Source organism: Drosophila gunungcola (genome assembly GCF_025200985.1).
Source record: "Drosophila gunungcola strain Sukarami chromosome 3L unlocalized genomic scaffold, Dgunungcola_SK_2 000002F, whole genome shotgun sequence".
Lineage (NCBI taxonomy): Eukaryota > Metazoa > Arthropoda > Insecta > Diptera > Drosophilidae > Drosophila > Drosophila gunungcola.
The window spans coordinates 2,957,425-2,974,034 of NW_026453178.1; the positions used below are offsets into that span (position 1 = coordinate 2,957,425).

A 16,610-nucleotide genomic window follows, 5' to 3' on the forward strand; every position below is an offset into this window, starting at 1 on the left:
TTGACCGACAGCAAATACCTATTAAATAGGAGAATCTGAAAATCGCTCTAAAAATATCGATAGCCTTAGATCCTTATCGGACTTTAGAACATTTAAAATTTGAAATCAGGCGGTTAAATTTCCAAATGCAAACATATCAGTTAGACTTTCGAGAGCCAGAAAAAGCTGTTCAATTTGTTAAAATACTATATAATTATTTAATTCCATATTTAAGTTCAAGTTTATTTTGTATTCAAGTAGAAAAAACGATTTAGTAATACATGCATAAGCCAGTGACAAATTGTTTCCTATTTTCCCTCCTTTTTGAAAGTGGTGCCCATGTCGGCCAAACATTTATTAAGCGATTGTTGAGCCAACAGTGTGTCCTTGTGGGGCAAAGCAGCCACATTGAAGAACATTTCGATTCCCTCCTTGAAAAGTTCAATAGCCTCTCCGGTTTTCTGCGCCACCATGGCGCGGGCAGCCTCTCGATATAGTTCCTCGATCTTGATCAATTTGGCTACACTTTCCTTAAGAGAAATGTTTTTGCGGCAGCGAGGACAGCGCACATCCTTCGCTAAGTCCTTGGGAAACTTGAGCAAGTTAACGCAGTTCGCTGAAGTGCACCTTTAATAAAATTAAATTATAATTTTAGTTTAATATTATCGATTCTATTTCCGATTTAATACCCACCAGAATCGCACTTGTTTGTCCAGTTTCTGGAACAATGGCCAGTTCTCCTGGCAGGCCATGCAACTGCAGCTGAAGGAGTATCTGCCCCGCAAGTTTCGCTGCCTCTCCTTGAGATTCGTTTTGATGAAAATGGGTCCGTAATTAACGGCCACCACTTCATTGGGCCTATGTGGCTTGTTGGCCGTGAGGACTAACTTTTTGCCCACAAAATGGCAAGCAGTGCTTAAAATATGATAAAACGTTTAAAATAAGTAATAATCTAAATAAATAAGTGCAGATTTCATTAGAGGACATGATTAGCTTTTTAAATATTATATACCAAACCCACCTGGGCCAGCACTCGTGATTGAAGTAGGAACCAGTGCCATAAAGTCCAGCAGCCACATGCACCATCTTGCTGCCGTCGAACCGATGCTCCTCGGTCACCTGGGTCTGGTAGATCTGGTGGGCATTGTACTGGAGCACCTGCAGCAGGCCCAGCAAGGCGGTGGCCACCTGCAGCTCCACGGCCGTGGGATTCACGCCCTCCGTCTTGCGACGGCCAAAGTAGAGGGACTTCTGGAGGATGCGCATGAGGAAGCCAGCCATCAGGGATCGCTGCAGGTAGTCCTCCGGCTGGCGCTCGTCCTCGTGGGAGCACATGTGCTCGAACAGCAGGTTGGCAGTGGCCAATCCCTGCTCCAAGTTGGCCGCCTGCGTGAAGACGCGCAGGGCGATGAAGCACAGGATGGACATTCCGGAGCCAATCAGCAGATCCATGAACTCGCACTCGAACCGATGGTAGCTGGAGCAGGCCTCACCCATGCACTGAGCCGAGCAGAAGGCGACTCCCGAGCAATGCAGACAGGAAACTGGGGTGTGCAGCCTAAAATTAAAAGATTTTTCATATAATTTTGTAACCTGATAATATAAAGAGGACTTTTACCTCTTAAAGCAGTTGTGACAGTGGGTGCCAAAAAAACTGGGATCCAGGCAGGCGGCCACTGGTTCCTCGCAGAGCAGCACATCACCCGTCCTTATGCCTTCGCTGGCCACCACAAATCGACCCTTCTCCTTGGTCTCAACCAGCTTCACCACCTTGGATGCACCACTCAGTTCGGGGTTCTCGCCATGGGCCAACTGTGGTACCTGCGCTGAGGAGGTTACTTTTTGAATTGGCTTTACTGCAGCTATTTCCTTGCGACACAGGGCGATGTGGTTGGGATCGGAGCCAGCCATCTTCTCGGCAATCTTCAGTGAGATCTCAGCACGGGCCGGTTCGCCCATGACTGCAAGAAATTAAATATTAATTATATTATTTTATTCATAAATCTTTAGAAAGTCCATTAAAGTTAGTCAAACTCATTATGCACGTTTAACCTCCACAGCAGCAGGTAATGGTTTTTATTACATTCATTACTTTTTGAAATTAAATTTATTTTACCAAAGAAAATTAATTCAACTAAAATATTAATTTCAAACTTGTTCATCATAATGAAACTTTTTTTGAATATTTTTTGTCGACAGTTTTTAAACTAAGAACACATTTTGATTTGATGATCACACAGATAATAACATTATATTTTAGTTTAGGGCATTAATGCTTCACCCACCTGCATAAGCTTTGGCCATCTTGCAGTAGTAGTCCACACTGGACTTCAGCTCCAGTCCAAAGTTGGTGGCCAGCTTGAGGTCACTCAGGGCAGCCTCCCCCTCGCCCAGGCGGATCAGAATGGAGGCCCTCGACCTGTAGGCCAGGGCCAGGGTAAGGCCATCGTCGATGACGGGATCGACGTTCCGGTCCGGAGCCCGCATCACGGCCAGATTGGCGGCCATCAGGGCTTGCTGCAGCAGCTCCCTGCTCTCCTCGTCCTCGCTATTGCCATTGGCACTCATCAGGTAGAACTTGTCCGCCTGGGCACGTCGCTGGGCGGAGAAGAGGGCATCCTTCTGCTTGAAGACGGGCTGAACGTGCTCCAGGACACCCAGGACGGGATCACACACCTCGCGGTCGCTGAAGATCGACAGAACACGGGCCGCATTGGACTTCAGTTTGCCAAAGTAGTTCCGCAGCCACTTGTCGCCACATGCATCCCGCACATCCACGCAAAACTCGTTGAAGAAGCCCCTCTTTTCGGACTGAACTGTCTGCGCTGAGCATATCTGATGATAGGACGTGTCGAACTCCATTGTTACTCCAAATTATGTAAATTTGATACAGATTTTCAGTGCAGCGGATGAAAAAAGATCTCGTCCGCGTTTTCCGACTGAGTATTGAAAACAGCTGGCGGACGTTCGCTCTCCAAAAATAGCACCGATCGTTCAGTTCAGTTCGCCGCATTATAAATACTCGACGGTGAATTCTGAACTAGTACCAGAGTCATCGGTTTTCACTTTCGATACGTTTTTGAGATTTGATTTATTTTGAAATATATATTTATTTAATTTCAATGAGCTTTCTTCCACTTAAAACGCCAGCGATCAGTTATAATATTCATTTTTATTTGTAACTGGAATCGAGCTTATAAATCACATTAAATAATTTATTTAAAAATTAGCTAAACGTACAAAAATATAACAATATGTATATCAGAGTATTTATAGTTATATATTCGTATTTAAATGTTTTAAGTATATTTTCTTCGCTTGGAAAACATTAAAGTTAAGTTTAAATTTTCTTTAAGTTTAAGATTTTTTCATGGACTAGATAGACTTTGTCAACCATTCGTTTATCAGTTTGGAAAGACCTTTAAGTAAAGTAGAAGAGAGTATTTTCTTTAACATTGTTCTGTAGCACTCCGTTCGTCATGACAAATACGTGATTAGGGACAAAACTTAAATTATCTCTGACTAGATGTATCAGAAAATCCTGTGGAATTGAGAAACATAAGACTATAAAATTATAAACAAATTCTGTGTTGAAATTTCATTTTAATTGTTGTATTTATTTGCTCGAATAATGTTTGCATGGTTTTCAATGATCAATTTTAGTTAAATAGGTCAAATGATTTCATAGAAATGCGGTGTTGCGGTCAAGCATGTTTAGGGGTAATGAAAAATCATATTTAAAGAGTCATTATTTTCACTATAGATGTACAAAATTCAATTGGCTAATTAAGAGTAAGGTACAGATTATACATAAACTTTTAAATTCAGAACCGTTACAATGTGTATAAAAAAGGATTGAACTTAAGATTGGTCGGGTTCAGATTCACATGATATATTAAATAAATTACATGGTGTGTGGATGTTGTGTTGTGTTTTGTTTTGTTTGTTAGCTTTAGTCACAATTAATCTCGTTGGCTTCAATTGCAATACGATCTAAGAGAAAGTGTTACTAAACTTAACAAATAAAATGCTACAAAAAGTTTCAGCCTCGCCGCCGAACTTGTTCAAGACTGCGACAGCTCCGAAGCTTACAAGTCGGTATTATAGTAGGTATATGTGTATATATGTGTATATTATAAACTATTATCATCACATTGTAAACGTTAAGTGTTTCTCATTATTTTGTGTTATCCATTAGTCTAAGCAGAAACGAGTACATCGTAGTTTTAATGTCTTTTGTGTTTAAGCTTAAAACGCTGCCGAATATCTATCTGTTCATTAGGTTACTGATTCCCTCACATTCAGCCTGCCTCGCTCACTCTGATTAACGCTTTTTTCACTATTTCGCTTTTTCGCTTTCGAAAGCAGTCGGATAGAACAAACTGAAAAGCCGTGGAGCTCCGCAAAGCCGGTTCCGTTTTTGGTATGTGTGTTTCTAGCAGTTTACTGAGTGCGAATGCCCTCGAAGTAGCCTGCGTACATTTGTAAATAAATTAGCACTTAAGAGATAGAGTGGCCTAAACCTACTTGTAGGTCGCAGGATAGATAGCCTAAGAAATGTGTGGGATTAGCTCGCATCTTTCACGCGCCAAAATGTAACATTTTCGCCTTCTCGCCTTAGCATTTATAAATAAATTAGCCGTAGTATCACTTATTTTGTATTTTAAGAAAATAACCAAACTAATTCAACTATAAAAACTTAAAAGGATAACCCAGAACATGGAAGAGGCCTGTGTTTGTTTAGCTTTACACTTAAGGAAAGCAGCACGAGACTGTCTCGATGCAGCAGAGAGCGAGTGGCGGGCGACTTGGCTGGCCGTCTTAACCTACCGCTACTACTATACAAATAGAGCACAGCTTGGGCAGGATCACCAGCCGCCTGCCCGGCCGCAGCCCGATCCGCCCTGCAGAGCGGAGCCACAGCCGGACGACCGGGCCGAGTCGAGCCGCGTTGACCTGATCGGAGCGAGATTGGGGCAGACAGACATCTCACGACATCTTGATGCCCAGGGCGCGACTCGTATACTCGTACACTACGTAGCTGATGGACACCGCCGGCAGCACTTTGAGGAAGTTGGGCGTGATGCCGCGGTACAGCCCCGTCAGACCCTCCTGCCGCACGATCTTGCGGAAGAGTCCCGTCATCGTCTCCTCGCCGCTGTGCGCATCGCTGCTCTTCAGGGGTATCTGCGTCTTCCGCTTCTGATTGGCAATGGTTTCGGCGGCTGCAAGAGAAAATGCGAAAATAATTATAGCATTGCGATATTTAGACTACTACTAATCACTCCCAAATGATGAGTATTGATAACTAACTAATAAATCAATCATAGTTCCAAATAAAATGTTTACTAAGACTTCTCTATTAAGATTTATTTAATTTGAAAGTCTTCTGATCACTCCTAAGTATAAAGAACTCATATCAGTTCTATATAAGTTATAATAAGTATTTATAAATAACCAACTGATTTATTGTTTTCATAGTTCCAAATTAATTTGTGCAACTGATATTTTAATGTAATTAAAACAAAATCTAATCATTACTAAGACTACTCTAATAAGACCTACTCTATAACTTTTTTACTAATATAAAATATTGATAACTAACTGATTTATTGAAATTATAATCCCAAATATTATTGCTAAACCGATACGTAATGAAAATAGAACCAAGTTTAAAAATAGTTTAACTGTAGCCCTAATTGAATGCCATATTCCTCACCTTGAGCCTGTAGCCGAGTGCGCACCAGGGCCAGCGGGTAGGAGCACAGCTGTCCCAGCGTGCTCGATGTACTGCCGCAGGCGAGGAGCACCAGGAAGCTGGGCTGCTCGTTGTTGTCGTGGTTGGCAATGTACCGTCGCTTGAGAGTCTCGTACACCGCCAGATCGATGCCGGCATAGGGCAGGATGCCCAGAATGTTGGGCACGTAGCCGCGGTAGAAGCTGCGCACTCCCTCGTGCTTGTAGATCTTGGCAGCGGCATCGGCAATGCCCGCGTACTGACCCGTCTTCCGGAGCGCCAGGCGCGTCTTTAATACTTCCATGGGGTAGATGATGGTCTGTGAAATTCCGCCCGCCGCAGCGCCCGCGTAGAAACGCTCCACGATGCTCATCTGCCGACTGGCATCTTCGCCGCGGATCAGTCGCTTCATCTGCTCGTAGGCAGCGAACTTGAAGGCAGTTTCGGGGGCAATCTTCAACACATTGATGCCATTGCCTCGCCACATGCTCCGCGATCCGCCTTCGTTCAGCATGATGTGCATGCACTCTGAGATTCCCATTCTTTGCGTTTGTACCTTCATCGAGAGGATTCAATTGTTTTAATATTTATATGGTAGTGTTTTATTTGTTAGCAAGAGACTCACCTGCAAGTACACTTTGATCCTGTCCAGCGGCGCTGTGCACGTCCGGGAAACTGCTCCGGCTATGCCACCCGCCACCAAGTGTCGCCACCAGAGGCCCTGTCTGCATCTCCTTTTGTGTGAAGTCATCAGGTACATTCATATCCTCGCCAATGTCGAGGTACTGTAAGGAACAAAGTGGAAAAGGTTAAAACAATTGAATACATTTGCTTTGTGGCTATAGGATATTGGCTATATAGGACTAAGCTAGTATATGTTGATTAAAATGAAAGACTTCTTAATAAAGAAGGGTGATGCGATTATAAATTTAATTATTGCACGCAAGATCTAAGATATTCATGCTATCATTTAATAGCTCAATGCAAATATATTGAATTTTCTGAGCAGCGAATAAAATACAACATATAAGCAGAGCGATTAAACAATATTATAAATATAAATGAGATTTTCTACCACAACTTCTTCGACAGGTCGACATCCTGGGACTTCTTCTTCCTCAACCTTAACCCAATGCTTGAGCACAGCCATGTGCTAATCTGCTCTGCTCTCAAAATCAACCAGGTGCTGGTGCTGCCGTGAGGTAATATCAATATATTTGCAGACTGCCAGTGCAGAATGCAAAGTGCAAATGAGTGATGTGATGGGCGAACTACGCAAGCCACACGCGCCACGTAAATCCCCATCGCCTGAATGAGAATTGCGGAAGCGGGCGAAAAAGAACGATGCAACGCAGCCGTAAACAAATGTTATATCATTCACGTTAGTTTGGCTGCCTGAGCGAAAAGCACACATGCAACTATATATCGGGTTCGTGCCGCAACTATATACTTAATTTACTCGATTTCTGTTTTCCTCAGACGTGCCCGCCTCACCGTCCCGAAAATAATTATAATTGGCTCGTCTTTTGTACGATACGTCGCCAACTGGTTGTGCAATTTGGCGGATCTCTTTTTCAAAAAAAACTAACGCCGAATAGGCCGGAATGAGGAGTGGAATATTGTTTATTCCTATGAATTGCACAGCTTATGGCTTTAAATCGAATTAATGGCGCTGATAGGCGAAAAGCTGTCTGAAATTGATAACAATTATCAAGTCTTGTGATGTCTAAAGCTTTCGAGCTAGCGAAAACCGCACTGAATTCAATTCACTCCCACTGGCAGAGTTATAAAGAAAATTCGCACAAGTTCAGGGCGAAAATGAGAGGTTATTACACTTTTTCCCCTCACGGCCGAATGTCATTGAAGCTAATTTGGACAATAGGCAAGCGAATAATCACAGCACTAAAATGATTTGTTTATCTATTTAGCATGGCAAGAAATATCCAGTTTATCCCGGTAAACACATCCGCTTTGGATGTGCCAAATCACATTTTGCGTGCTTGTCACATTCACACGGTGACAATTTTGGAAAATACTTTTCGCAGAATGTCAAACTAACCCTTGATCATGATGGAAAAGGAGGGTTAAGTTCACTGAATGGTTTAAGTGTATTTAACAATTTAAACAACTTGAGTTTGCACTCATAATTAGCGACTAGCAATCACATGGGGCCCATTCACTGGATTGTGGGAATTAGTTGCTCAATTAACAAAATGGAATATTAATCTGGTTGAAAAAGAGCCATGGAAATTTTATGGAATGTTAATTGGCCTCTTATTGCAACGTCATTCGTGATGGAATTTATAATTTCCGAATTGTTATATATATTTTATATACAGATACCAAGTCACATGACTGCGAAAAAGAGCTTTTTTTATAGACAATGATCTATTTATATCTTAGCCGTGAAATTGGCGCACAAACGTGGAAATGGCCGTGAAAGGAGCGTAGTCTTGATAGAAGGAAAAACAGGTTAATGAATGAATGATCGTTGATTACAAAGAAGCCATTACGAACTCTTAAACGCCTTGGACTAATACAAATTCAAGGCGACAACGCTTGAATGGTCGAACGAGCAAGATATGAGGCTATAGGTGTCCTATATCTGGGGTTTTTTCAAGGCATATTGGCAGAGTAGATCGTCGACCGACCGATGAACTTGACTCATGCCCGCAGAATTCGCTGCGAGTCAAATTCCCCGCCGACGTCAGTCAGTTTCAAAGTAAACAGCAGTGTAATGTAAATATCAACACGTTTATAACAGAGAGAAAACTGTTGACGTCACGCAAATTGTGGGGGCTTGACCAAAACGTGGATAAGGGGCCAAGGGAGGGGTCGTCACATGGTGCTGACTCAGTCGCCCACTATGCGTATACTTGTTACACTCATATGTTGAGTTGAGGCCCGTTAACACACATACGCCCTGTTGGCCAAGAGCACAAAAGCGTGACGTTTGCAAGCGCCTGGCAACAAGTATAAAATGTTTAAAATCGAGAGGCAACTGAAAAAATAGAGGGAGAGCCACGCGTATCGCAAATCTTAGGCCAATCGCCGCGAGTTTCTGTGTGTGTGAGCAAAGTATGTCGTCTTCGCCGATCGTTAAAGTTAAAGTCTGTATGCAGGGAGACTTCGGGGAGGGGGACGGACCGGTTCCATATCAGCACGTCAGCCGACGGAGCTCGTTTAAGACCGCCATCCATCGATCGTCTGTTGCTAGGCGACTTTAACGTCCATGGGGCAACTTGAAAAACGAACACCAAAACCACAAGACGACGCACCAAATGAAATATTGTGTAAGTACAAGTGCAGCGAACAATTGCAACAGCTGCGAAGTTGAATAGCGGAATGGAAATTAAATCGCGCAGCCATTTCGAAGGGTATTTATAGATGCACAGAAAAAAAATATCAATTAAATAGCTCACAATTGGGAAAGCAAACAATTGAGACCCAAACCGTAGCGGTTTATTATAGATAATTTCTGAGAATTAATAGTTAATATTTAATTCGGGTTTATTGACATACTAAAGATAAAGTTAACTCATTAGTTGTTTTGTTTTTTCCCATGTTACAGGGTAAATCCCATAAAAACAGAGACTGCCTCATGGTGATCCCCATTGAACTTCCAGGAAAAACCACAAACGATAAGATAAACACCACAAATAATTGGCGAATGAGTCAGCTTCCGCTGCACTTGCTCGTATAAAGTATCGATTCTTAGAACACACCAGCCTGAAATGGATCTTAAAAGGGGCCTGTCATCAACCTACCCGTCCCATCATATCGCGGAATATGACCACGAAATCCTCCATCATGTCGCCAGCGACTGCCATTTGCTGGATATTGTGGTAATCGACGGGCAAATTGTACTGATAGGTGCTATTCCGCAGCATCTTGTCACGTTTGCACTGTTTCACTTCCGATCCAAAACTGCGTTTTCCGTTTCCGCCTATTTTAGCTACGGAATGTGGCTTTCACTGTTCAAAAAACAATTGCAAACTTTCACTCGAAGCTGTTACAAAATATGTGTTGTGCAGCTCAGCAGCTCTCTTTGGTTTTAGTGATTTTCTTTCTATATTTTCTTTAAATATAGATTATCTTGTCGATGCTGTGGCCTTTTAGAGCGGCCAGACTTTGCCCGATTCGCTTGATTGCAATTATGTTAACACTTGTCGCGAAAGAGAACAGCGCTCGAAGCTCAATTATATAACTACGCTCCAGTGCAGAGGCGTTTATTTCAAATTGGGGCTTGGGGTTTTGACGCGCGCACAACCAACGCGGGAGCCAGCTGACTGAAGACTAAAACCGAATGTGGGAGCCTCGTCGATCGCCGCCGAAGCTTCGCGATTTAATAGCTGCCCGCCCGAGAGCAAAGTACACTCGTCGTTGGTTTTTGTGTGCTTTTCGCGAGTACCTCTCTGGCTCCCTCTGATTTGATTCGTTTTGATGGGCCAGCGCGCGTGCGGCCTCTGAACAACCCCTACCAGAGAAAATAAACCCCCACCACCCATCCAGAATCGGCTTCTTCCCAATTAGTTATCATTACTTGAGCCCTTTCTCGACACCCATTTCCCATGCTCCCTCACGTTTTTTCCCACTTTTTTTGACAGTCAAAGCAAACAAATAAAGGAAAAGAACGTCTGGAGGTGAAGAATCGAAGTTATACATACCCTACACCTTAAACATTTTAAATAAAAAATCTTATACAAAAATAATACATAAATAATGGGTTCCTAATAAAACTTGATCAAATCGAATCTTTCTATTACGGGTTGAAATTTGCAAACGTAATTCCTAATACGTAATACATTTTATAGATTATTAATTAACAAATACACAAGTTTAATATACAGAATTAAAAATAAACATATTTCTAACATAACTTGATAATATTAAAATCTCTCTTTTTTTAGCACAAGACTGTACTTTATATATATGTATATTCTTTCTTAGTCCTGCCCACATATTTTAATTTTATTTTACAATTACCATATTTATTTATTTTAGCGGTTTTCTTATTGGAATTTCATAAGTTGATTTGCAATTCTCATCTTGCATTTTAAAAGAATATAATTTCCAATTCAGAAGAAAATAATTAAGCGAAATCTAAACAGCTTCTGGAAATCAAAACCCTGCTTCAAACTATGAGGTATGAAAAGTTACTAATAAATGATATCTTTAGTCAATGGGCCAGACACTTTAGGCATTTATTTGTCTGTTATTGTTTACACGTTTTGGATTCTTTATCACAAAGCCACTTTTCGCATGCTAAACCGGATCGCACCGATTTTAGCACCATCTCGATGGTCTGCCACCGAGTTGATAGCCACATGACGGGCGTGTGACTTTATTAGCTTCACGCTTGGGATGACGCTCTCTCCAGAGGTGATCTTAATTGTTTACAGACGGTGGAAACTTTTTCCACTTTATTAGTATGCTTTCGTCATATTTGTAAATAAGGTTTCCGATTAGGCCAGAGACCCAGTCCAAAAGGCGAACTTTTCGCGTGTCGTCAACAGAAAACACATCTATAAAAACGCAAAATAAAATGGCTCACTCTTATCAAGCCAGCAAAAATACGGTGGAATAACAAGCTAGTCATTGAAAACTGAGCTCTGACCACAAGATTCTAGACTATCGCCAGAGATACGACAAATAATAATGCCCGAGGAAAAGCCGCAAACACACCCATTTTTAGGGCCGGCCCCTGGTGAGAGTAAGTGATACCTTAACAAGCTGGAATTAATTTACGATGCCCAGCAAATAGATGTGGTTAACTGCACCGGGTGCTATTCAATTGCCTACTTAACGAGCCCCCATTGGTTTTAAATTGCCAATGTCTCGCGATAATAAAAAGCAATTTCCAGAAACACTTGAATTATATGATCGCGACAGTCATGCAAGTATTATCCAAGTACTTAGTGAATAGAGTTGTCCAATTTTCAACTGATATTTTCTTGTATACCTTGCCCAACAAACTTATACAATTTATTTGTTTACTTTGAGAGGCTTCAACAGGAAATCTATTACTGGTTAAAGCTGCTGTGTTCTCAAAAAATATCACGAGTGCGCGACAGTTACAACTTCCAGACTGCGGACTTTGGCCAAGAGTGATTACAGGGGCACAATTCGCGTAAATATTTTTCGCAACATACTAACGACGTAGCAAACTTATACATACAAAGGTCTTATCAGCGTGAAAATGCGTTCAATCTCTGGACGAATCAATCATCGTATTGCAGGCAACTTAATTATGGCCGCAACTTAATTAAAGCCCAGTTAGTGCGCAGGCTTCACTTTTCCTGTTCATCAGGCTAATGCAAGACAATTGCTATTCCGGACCTGTGTCCTTGCCAGGTTCCTAAATATAGAAGCGAAACCGGACCTGTCTAGTAGCAGTAGTACGTCAGTGCTAATGAACCGGCTGCCGCGAACTCGAATTCTACCAAGTCTGCCTGACAACAATCCCCTGGAGCCAGCCGGTTGACCTTAAGATTTCAAGTCTGCACAGTCGCCAGTGGATGAAAGCAAAATACAAAAAAAAAACCCGGCTGATTATCTGAAATTTGAATAAGTTGTTCCAGACAATCGACAAGCTCTGGGATTCCTCTAAAATTGCAAGTATTCAGAGGCGTTCATACGATGTGATTTTCCAGTTACATTAGGATTGATATAAATTGTGGAAATAAACAGTGACAGTGAGCAAAAGATGATAAAAGTAAACAAAATGATTACGCAGACAACAAAGCGATGACATCGTCACCTGCCCCAGCACACCGAAAGAAATAAGATATTGCAATGAAAATATCATCATAAGAAATACTCTCGAGCTTAACTTATCAATAATAAAGTATTATGAACCTATTTTTCTTATTTACACATAAAAGAGAAAATGGTAGTGAAATACTATTTTAATTTTATAGTACAGCTGCGCCCCTTAAGGCTTAGCCTTTATTTAATTTTAGCTGTTTATTGTGATCTCTTTTTCGCTGTGTAACAAAAAATTCTGGATGTTTATGACAATGTGGAAATTATCCCGATAAGAGGGCGGAATGATATCAAACACGGACTTCCCATAAAGCGGCAGTTTAAACAGTCTGATGAAATAAGCGTAACATTTACGTCAGCTAAAGAGTGTGATTAAGAGAGCTCGAAAAGGTAATGCAAAAGCTTCGGTTCTCAAAAATTGTCCGATTGAAATGTTCTCTCGGGTGAAGGTAAAATACTACGAAAATAATACACATGCAGGCTATAAAATTTGTGGCTGATTAGCGAATGGGACTGATGATAAGGCCTTTCTCGGTGGGTGGGATGGGTTTGTTCAGTATATGGGTATGTGTGTTCGAGTGCCCTGCTTCTACGTGGGATTGACTACAACAATATTAATGGTAATCGTAATATGTAACTTGACGGATATGTACCTTTAGATCTTCCTCAGTTAGTCAGGAGTAGTGTGGGTGTAGGAACTACATTCGACAGTTGAGATCGTTAGGGTGTGGAGTGTTTTTTGTTGGTTTAATTTTGTTTTGGATATGGGCAGGGATAAGAAGGGTAAAAGTTGGCAATTAGTTTAAAACACGAGAACGATAAACAGCTACAAAGGTACTAAATTGAATGTACAGGGGTAGGTAAAAAGAACACTACAGAACAAAACTATTTCAGATGGGCAGTGAGAACCTTCCCATTGCTCTCTGCTTGTTAACTCAAGAGGTTGCACTAATTACTAGGATTTATAAGTATTTATTTAAAATACTTACAGTAGAGTGCCGCCAAAATTTAATCAAGTCGTGAATGTCCGTCGAGGGCGCCAAGAGCATAAAGTCGCGCCACTCGTTAAAGCTAATGTTCAGGCTGCCGTCCTTGTCCATTCTGCAAAATATACCATAGTTTTAAACAAATGTAAATCAAATTATAATAGTTGTGCCCAACCTGGTAAGCAGATTCCGGGCCTCATCCAAGTCAATGTCAAGGCCCAGGTCCTTGAATGCGGAAATCAGCTCCTCCAGGTCCACTTTGCCTGCAATAACATTAATGTGTAAAACCTTATTTAATCAAAGTTAATTAATGGGAAACCCACCATCACGGTTTTTATCTAGGTGCGAGAACTGCAGGACCAAGTTCTTCTCATGCTCCCGCACATAATGCAGGAACTCGGCGAAGCCCACGTTGCCACTCTGATCCTTGTCCGACTGCTGAAGGAATTTCTGAATAGAAAACAAGAGTACAGAAAATAAGTAAGGAAAATTACTGAAACTATTGCCGTACAGGAAACCTACTACGGAATACTACTGGCTCCTAATCACTCCTGGAATACTACTAGAAATTAATGTCACCCGCTTGGAATTTTCGCGCATAATGAGCCCCCGACTAGAGTATCGACCTGAATCGTCAAAAACAAATCAATTTCACGTATCACGAGGGCTTCGCCAGCAGAAACCATAAAAATCGCCTCAGTCGTCTGCACATTAACCCTCTGTTTACCAGCTAATCCAATTCTGATTACTTTTCTATCTTGTTGAAATACATGTGGCATCTTATTTCACAATCTGATGATTTTTACAAGATTAAAGGAAAAATTACAATAAATACTATAGGTATTTTGGCTAAAGAAATCTTTATACTAAAGATTCTTTAGTCAAAAAGCAATAGGAAACAAATTTAATTGTTAATATTAAGGACAAGGATATACAGTTTTATACCAGCTTGAAATAATAGCTGGTATACATATTTTATCTAGATGTCTATATCTTCATGGGCAATGACTAAAATGTAAATAAAGCAGGTAATAATAGCAAAACAGAAACTGCTAGACAAACAAAACATTTTTACGGCAAAAATTGTTGTGCTCGTCTAAAAATAGATTTTCTCTTAGCTTTTTCTACTTTTGGCAAAACACAGTGCTCTTGATTTAATGAGCCCTTTTTTGGCAAGTACAGATATGACACTTTGATACGGAGGGTTAAGTTGCCCAGGGTCAGCAGCCGTGCCAAATGGTTTGCCCAGATCAGGGCAAGCTAATAATGTGCATTGTATAAATTAAGATTCTCAGATACATTCGCCCTCAAGGCCGCATATTATTGATCTATACCGTTTGCTATTGAATAACATATAACAAAAGCACTGCAGTTTTTTTTTTAAGAAAAGCAAGCCCCGGGCAATCTTTTCCCTGATAATATTTTAAATAAATGTTTGTCAATTCTAAGATATTTTTAAGACCCTTTTAAAACAATTGTTTAAGACAATTACAGATCTTTTCTTTATCTACAAAATCGATCTCTAATCTTTTGAAGTGTCTTTGTGAATTTAAAGAAGCTACTAAACTTTGTAAAATATTTAAAGGCATGTAAATTGCCTTTTTTTTTAATTTTTTAAATCGAGTAAGTCAATATAAAATTTAATTAGCCCTTTTAAAGAATTTTGTATTAATCCTGTCTCACCTCCGCGTAGACGCTCGACAATCCGAAGTCGTGCAGCGCCGCCGACAGGTCGTGGATGTCAATCCTGCCGTCGCCGTCGCGGTCCAGCTTGTTGAAGATCTTCTCCAGCCGCTCCTCGTCCTCGATGGGAATCTCGGTGGGCAGGATGGAGCCGGAGCTGGCGACCTCGTGCAGCTCGTAGGGCATGGCGGCGAGATGGGCATGCTGCAGGCCGAGATTCTGGCCGTGCTCATAGCTGTTGGATAGGGTGCGGGCGGAGTAGGTGGCCTGCGCCTGCTGGGCGAAGTTGAAGTTCCTAGCCGGATCGGGGGTCAAGTCCAAGTCGATGCGCTGCTGCTCCTGATCCTTTGGCTTCTTATCCTGCTGCTTGAGATCCTGAGTCTGCTCCTGCTCCCGTTGATCCTGCTGCTTGCTTACTGCTAAGGATGCGCTGTGTTCGATTCCAACTTGCTTTCTGACCATTCTCCACACTCGTGTTTACACTTTACCTAGAGTTTTTTACTGGCAGCTGAAGGATTTCTCTGGGTTTGCTCGGTTTTTGGGTTGCGATTTCTCTAGGGGATTACGTGTTCGGGAAAACTGCTGCTCTGCTCCTATGGGCGGTGCATTTTGGTCACCTCGGGGAAATTAACTGGAAAACGAGTGGCCTGAAAGGTATTATACATTGTACACATTAGATTTCAAATGTTATGTCTGGGGCGAGAGATAAATAAACAAGCTTAGCGTATCAAATTTCCCCGTGATGAAGTCATCTGGGTTGATTTTTCCTCTTGGCTCGAAGAAGGTCTCCTGGCACTTTCATTGATTTTCGCTGCTAATTTGAAGGCCAAACCGTAGCGATTCCGGAAAACCTTGAAAATTCAGCAGCTTCTCACGCACACGCACGCACATGTCTCCAAAATTTCGAGGTGAGAAAAGGGAAAAGGGAGAGTTTCCCCAGCAACTCGAACTTTCTACTTGCAAGCACGGCTTAAAGTGGGCATTTCTCGGTGTTTTAACGCACTTTCCCAAATTATTTCTCAATTCTCCGCATTTCTCAGCGTTTCTCCAGCCGGGTGTGACTCAAATTTCACGCGAAACGTTGGCGAATTGTTGCCAATTTGGCAAAAATTGTTTTGCACTCGCTTTTCATGCACACACACACTGACACAAATGGAATGTGGATATGCAAAAGAAAGCGATAAACTTGATTTGCATTGCCACTATTTTTAAAACAATTACCTACTGATCGGGCTAGGGAACAGTTCGTCTGGTTTAACGCTATTTCTGTGGCTTTTTGGCTTTAAAGGAAATCATACAGAACTCTTTAATTTGAGCGAAATCGAATTTGGGTTTAATAGTGTGACCACGAATGTTTATCTAGATATACTTCCTAACGGCGCAAGAATACCCTAAAATGTGCCATGAGAAAGGTTTCGGCATCTGCTTAGCCGAGACTCAAACCATCGCGAGATTTTTGT

The 16,610-nt window shown here is 41.6% G+C and overlaps 2 protein-coding genes across 2 annotated transcripts; both read right to left on the reverse strand.

Annotated features, from left to right (window-relative positions):
• Positions 1-208: 208 nt before the first annotated feature.
• LOC128257644 (SET and MYND domain-containing protein 4) lies at positions 209-2,983 on the reverse strand. The gene is made up of 5 exons (XM_052988737.1): positions 2,265-2,983; positions 1,598-1,940; positions 1,001-1,537; positions 673-894; positions 209-606 (listed from the first exon to the last, which is right to left on the reverse strand). Exons 1-5 carry the CDS (start codon positions 2,839-2,841, stop codon positions 288-290), a joined length of 1,998 nt encoding a protein of 665 aa, XP_052844697.1. The 5' UTR covers positions 2,842-2,983; the 3' UTR covers positions 209-287.
• Positions 2,984-4,816: 1,833 nt separating this feature from the next.
• Positions 4,817-16,500, reverse strand: LOC128257647 (calcium-binding mitochondrial carrier protein SCaMC-1-B). The gene is given in 9 exon segments (XM_052988741.1): positions 4,817-5,204; positions 5,699-6,272; positions 6,342-6,437; positions 6,439-6,501; positions 13,471-13,582; positions 13,643-13,730; positions 13,791-13,917; positions 15,151-15,797; positions 16,372-16,500. Coding segments are annotated over 8 exon segments (1,758 nt in total). The 5' UTR covers positions 15,613-15,797; positions 16,372-16,500; the 3' UTR covers positions 4,817-4,968.
• Between the last annotated feature and the right edge of the window lie 110 nt (positions 16,501-16,610).